The sequence below is a fragment of the Trypanosoma grayi genome (genome assembly GCF_000691245.1).
Source record: "Trypanosoma grayi strain ANR4 Tgr_574_V1, whole genome shotgun sequence".
NCBI lineage: Eukaryota > Euglenozoa > Kinetoplastea > Trypanosomatida > Trypanosomatidae > Trypanosoma > Trypanosoma grayi.
The window spans coordinates 89-6,155 of NW_008826193.1; the positions used below are offsets into that span (position 1 = coordinate 89).

The window sequence follows — 6,067 nt, forward strand, 5'->3', positions numbered from 1 at the left end:
ACCAAGCGCCCAGAAGGAAGAGCACTGCTGCACAAAGAAGCAGTGACACACGCTTCACGAAACGTCTTTTTTGTGCGTATCTCATCGTTTCTCCAGATTCCCTCCACGTTTCCCCTGTTTTTTTTTCCCTTATTGCATCATAAAAATAGGAGGGGGTGAAAAAAAGAACCTGTTTAATTGCACTGTAGTGGGAACACTTCTGGCGACTAGAGACACGGATTACACCTGCATCATCCCAGCAAGATTGTTTTACGCGCTGGTCTTCCCTTTTCTCATGCGCTCATAGAAAAGAATACTGTGGGCCCATCCACAGTGGTCTCCAAACAGACATTGAAATTGTCTTTGAATTGCATCGTGGTGCTTGGGCAAAAGTGCAGCTACTTTTTTTTTATCATCAGACTTTTCCTTTTTGGACCAATCCGCCAGAATCGCTTCGCAAGATGATTCAGGTATCACAGATGTTACTTTGGATGAGTATTTCGCGTCACGGACACGCTTTCGGTCGCCTTTCTTCTCAGCCCTGTGAGGTGCCGTTGCAGCACCAGCAGCAGGAGGAGTCTCGACCAGGTACTTTGCTGCAACCTGCGCCATGTGTGTGTCGACAGGTACAACCTCGTAATGGCCCAACGCAAAGAGCAGGACACAGTCTGCAACCTTTCGTCCCACTCCAGGAAGAGCCAAAAGCTTTTGGCGCTGCTCGCAGAGAGTGAGACGGTGATCCAGTAGGTCCTCATACCACTTGTACAACTTGGTGTCAGGTGCAAGTCCGTCCACTTTCTCCTTCGCAGGCCTAGTTACGCCGCTCGCCTTGATGATGGATGCGCAGTCAAAAATATACTTGCTGCGATAGCCCAACCCAAGTGCGCGGAGGTCATCCTCCGACTGCTTCGATAATTGGTCAATAGTGGGTAGACGATGAAGAGCCACCCATTCATCAGCCCCTTTAAGATTCTTCTTTGCATGCTTAGCCACCGGCTTGGAGCACTTTTCACCTCTGCGCACTTCGCCAGTGGCGAGGTTATAATCACACAGATAAAACCCGTACGTTGTAGCTATCTTCTCCATTAGGCTTGTAATACGCTGCACATTGTTGTTCTGCGAACATAGAAATGCCAGGAGAACTTCGTGAATGTCTTGCCGCAAGTGACGAATGCTCACAGGATGCGCCTCTTTCGTCAGGTGTGAGGTGAGGTAACGCACCAACGGGTGCTCACCCATTGGATTGTCAACTGTCCAGCGCTGCCACAGTTGCTGCAGGTCAATATCAAGCGCCAAGTAGTGGCGCAAGAAGCGTGTCTCCACGCTTACATCTGCCTCACTATTCAACTCACGGCTAAGGCAACGGAACCATAGTGTGTCCTCTACAAAGTTGTCATGCGTGGGCAAAGGCGAAGAGGAAATACTACTGGCTGTGTGCTGTGTACCGTGTTGATGGACCGCATCGGCACCAGGTGGTGGTGTTGCGCCGCACGCCAACTCATAGGCGCTGCGCTTCACAACGCCGACCCACGAGCCTCTCGCCGTTTGGCGCCAGCGGAAACACTGCCCTCCACACAGGGTCATTGGCAGATGCACCGCCGCTGGCGACGACAAGAGATGCCAGCCGTGCATCTAAACATCAACTTAGGAAGATGAGGAGACCAGGAAACGGAGAAAACGATGGAATGCAAATCACATCGGCCATGTGCACAACTTGTACCTTCCCCGTGCAGCTGATTGCGCTCAAAAGAACCGATTGAGGACTTATGGCACCAAGTGGTTAGACCCATCTTTCGGCCTTTCTGTTCAGCTCCAATTGTGATGCCATTCCCGTGCCCCCCACACACCATCATGGCTCTTCACGTCGTTCAATGACCGAAAGGACTTGCTCAGCAAAAACACGAGTTTGGCTATCAGGGTGCATTAACGCCACCGAACCCAATACAGATAGAGCTTCTGATAATGCCTCTTCGTTTTGGGCAGATTCTTCAGCAAATATTTCTGGTGCCGCGCCCAAAAGTGCCGTTAACAACTTCACGCCCTCTGACTGGACATGAGGAAGGCTCGAATATCTGGCACTACCCACAGCGAAGGTAAGGAGTGCGTTTCTGTCCGTACTGTCAATGGACATTATTGCAGACCTTGTTGAATTCACTTCCTGCTGCGGCACCCTCTGATGTGGCATCTCACCAGCGGGCTTATTATTATGGGTCTCCCCGCTGGAGGCCCACACTGCCAAGACGAGGATATTACAGCATTCAGCTGCTACCTGTGCCAAGTCTTTCCTGGAAGAACGAGTTGCAATAGCACATGCCGCATTAGCTAGCTCAATGACACGTGGCATGTATTTTGTCAACCATAGGCACACCAACTTCTTTCCAGAAGGAAATGCTCGCAGACGTTTAAGAGCGTACTCGTGCACATGAACTGCGAACTCAAATCGTTCAAGCAAGTTGACAGCGTCATCCCACACCAGAAGACATTCTTCTTCGTTATGACCTTTTTTCTGACGACTTGCATGTTCCCGACACATCGTCGCCAACTGCGAGAATGGCCGCATAATAGGCTCAACCACCGCATCATCAAACTCCACCCAATTCAACGCAACGGTCATGATGAGAGCCATGCACTCCACCGAGGCTTGGCTTAAACGACGATCACCCGAAATGACAGTCATGTCATGACTTTCCCTCCCTTCATCGCTGAGGAGCCATGGCATCACCACTTGCTCCGTCCAACGTCCAGCCATCATGGCGCCGTCCAAAAGATGACGCCGTTCGGCTTCGTTGAGCTCGTTGTCTAGAGTGGCATCAGCCCCCGTTCTCCCGCAGGGCAACACGGCCTTGTTCTGCGATAACAGGAGACAAATACAAAAGAAGCTGACACGACACACAAAACAGGCCTCATTGTATGTGCCATTTGTTGCCATTTCCGTCCTTATGTATTGTACCTCGAGGTCATGCAAACGCTGCAGCACCACAGTGGTACTGAATTTACACAAAAGCCCCAACACCAAACGTTGTGCGTCCGCAGGAAGTGCTTCGCGGTATTTGGCAGAAAGAATTACCATCCAAAGAATATCCCACAGCTGCCGAATGTGCAACGGCATCTCTGCTAGAGTGGGTGAGGCAAATGCCACGCGTGGACACCCATGTAGGCAAAGCAGCGGCGCCACCATTTGGTACATCAACAAGCCAGGATCCTTTGTACTCGCGGTGTCAGTATTGTCCTTAATAAGATCATCTATCCACACCCGTGATTGTGACACCTCTTCTTCCTCTTTGTTTTCATAATTTCCTTCGCGTCCCAGGATACGTACGCAACACGAAAGCAACGCCACTGCACCCTCTTGTGTCGAACCACAGACAGAAGCCATTTGTCCCACAACTCGAACGACGAGCTCTTGCTCCAGTGGCACCCTTGCATTCACGACACACTGGACGATGGGGCCGACGTGATTATCTGTCCAACGCGGTACATGTTTTGCCCAGTGCAGGACCAATGACATGACGAGCGGCATGAGTCGGTTGTTGGCACTTCCACTTCCACCTGCTGTGGTGGATTCACTCTGCTGCTCATTGCTGGGCTCGCTACCATCATCCACGATACAGGTATGCAGTTTTGAAAAGGCCAAAATATCTCCAGGTGTGGAAGGTGCGGCGCAGATCGATGGCTTACCCTCCCCCTGCAACGCCAGGTATTCCTTCAGCAGCAATAGTATGATGCTGCTGTCCTCTGTGTGTGCCTCGATGATACAGCGTAGAGCGTACTGGGCGGCTGATTGCCGTTTTCCCGATCTGTCATACTGCGTAGCGAGGTTTAGCAATGGGCGGCACACATCCTCCGGCCACACCTTCGAAAAAAGTTTAGAACTTTGTAATCGAACGAGAAGCTCATCGTCCTGAATTCGTAAAAGCAGTTCTTCCGACAATAGACGCAATACTGGTCGCATCCGCTCCGCTGTGAATGATTCTCCGTAAGCACTATCATCACATGCCCTGGGAAGTGCTGTGAGCACATCGAGCACATTCCGTCTAGTTTTAACATCGCCATGCTGCAGAAGTCGAAAAAGCGACGGCAGAACAGTGTGTGGACGCTCGACAGCAGCGCGTGTAAGCATCGCTATGACGCACTGCGACGCCCCGTCACGGCCGTCTGCAAGGAGGTCCAGCAGCTGATCGGATGAAGCGGCAATGCTGCGTGCGGTGGAGGACGTTGATGAGCTATAAAGAATCAGCCGTGAGAGAAGTGCACTCAATTTTTGCACCTTCTCATCCTTGTACCTAAGTGCGCGTTGGACAAGGACATTGTGAACCTGTTGGGTCAAGGCTGGGTCGGCTGCCCAAAGTGGCGCCTGCATCATTGGTGCAGGCGCCACAACAACAGCAGCAAACACTGCTGAGAGAAGGGATGTGGTGGCTATGAAAACATCCGATTCCTTTTCCCCTTCCCCCAACTGCGGTACAGTTGATACAAAAGAAGCAACAAGACCAAGAACCTTCTTCGTTGTCTGCTGCACATCTGTGTCTCCAAGACCACAGTGAATCTGTGTCCAGGCGCTCGTAACACTCCGACACAGGACACAAAGTCTCAATGTGTTTGACCACATCATGTCACTGGTGTCATGGTAGTCCTTGGCGTTCTGCCCAAACTGTTGCTCAACAGACCGACGTGCACACTCAAGGGCCTCCTGCTGCTTCACCAACTGAGAGAATACCGCCTCCAGCAAACCCTTGACGACAGTAAACGTATCCACAGTGGCTTGCACCTCCTTGTGCACAGCCGGCGCACCGACGGAGTGAATATGCCACAATGCTTCATGCTCTATCCAGCAAAGTGCACGGGACAAGGCACTACCCAGGAGAGAAACTACAGGCCACAGTCGAGTAGGCACTTCACGGTCTAGTACCGTACGAAAATTTACTCTGTGCTTCTCACTGCTGTGATGAACTTCTAACACATCCAGAGCCACATCGTGAAACAGATGTAGAATCGTGTTATTCGCCTCCACAATTAGTCGTGAAGGAGCCAGTAACGCGTCTGGCACAGCCAAAAGTGCATTATCGGAGGAGGGGGAAGAGAAGCCCATGACATCATTATCATCAGGAGTGCGAGTTGCTGTTGTGAAACCGTCCCTCGCATCTGCCATGACGGCAACACACGGCAAAACGTCGTCCAGTATGCGCCGGGTAAAGTTTGCAAAGTGACTTGTGAGTCTTTTACCCACCACGCACCCACGTGCCACCGCACGAACTGTCCCTCCAAGAATAAGCACATAGCCTAAGGCCAGACGGCGGTGGATACCCATCTGCTCCCGTATGAATGACTTCTCACCGAGGGAGCAGAGTGCCTCGGTCCACGCCACTGTGCAGCAGGGCCGCTCATTGCCCTCCCCGAAGGCACTCGCCTCGTCACACAGCAGACGCGTAGAGAGATAGACCACCGTGCGAAGCTGCATTTGAGATGTTAACGCCGCTGCGCACATGTGACACAGCACCGCAACACCTCCAGTCGTTGTAATACCCCCGCCGCCACCTGGAGCAGAAGAAGTGGCTGAATGTGTCGACGTGTTCCCATCAGTTAAAGGGACTCGCGAGGGAAACAGATTGGGAGCCGCCAACGACACCCGGTTCGCTGCGTATGCAATGCCACGGAAGGCTTGAGAGAGATTGTAGTCATGCAGTTGATCGTCGCTGCAGACGCCCGCCCGCAGCAGACGCTGCAGCGCTGTCGCATAGGGCTGCACATTCAACAGCTCCATGAATCCCACTTGAGAGCTTGCAGAAAAAAAGCCATTAGGAGAGCAAAAAGTTTGCAATTTGTGTTATTTACCCCTTTGGAGCAAGGATACCCGACGGTACTGACCTCCGAGTTTACCGTATCAAAGCAGATGCGTAGAAGACATGCATTGTCTAACCAGGGTATCGTCCTCAACGTTCGTCCGTTTCTCCCACACACCACACATCAATGACGATGAACCCCCATGGAAGGCAATGCTCAAGATGCGCGAGGAAAAAAGCACCACATCATTGAGCAACACTCGCATGAACATGACAGACAGAGAGAGAGAGAGAGAGAGAGAGAGAGA

The 6,067-nt window shown here is 51.8% G+C and overlaps 2 protein-coding genes across 2 annotated transcripts; both read right to left on the reverse strand.

Moving 5' to 3' along the window:
• Positions 1–249: 249 nt before the first annotated feature.
• Positions 250–1,611, reverse strand: DQ04_05741000 (8-oxoguanine DNA glycosylase; the record flags this gene model as incomplete). The annotated part of the gene is made up of 1 exon (XM_009314357.1): positions 250–1,611. The coding sequence occupies one exon, from the start codon at positions 1,609–1,611 to the stop codon at positions 250–252; it is 1,362 nt and encodes a 453-aa protein (XP_009312632.1).
• Positions 1,612–1,828: 217 nt separating this feature from the next.
• On the reverse strand, positions 1,829–5,740 carry DQ04_05741010 (hypothetical protein; the record flags this gene model as incomplete). The annotated part of the gene is made up of 1 exon (XM_009314358.1): positions 1,829–5,740. One exon carries the CDS (start codon positions 5,738–5,740, stop codon positions 1,829–1,831), a length of 3,912 nt encoding a protein of 1,303 aa, XP_009312633.1.
• Between the last annotated feature and the right edge of the window lie 327 nt (positions 5,741–6,067).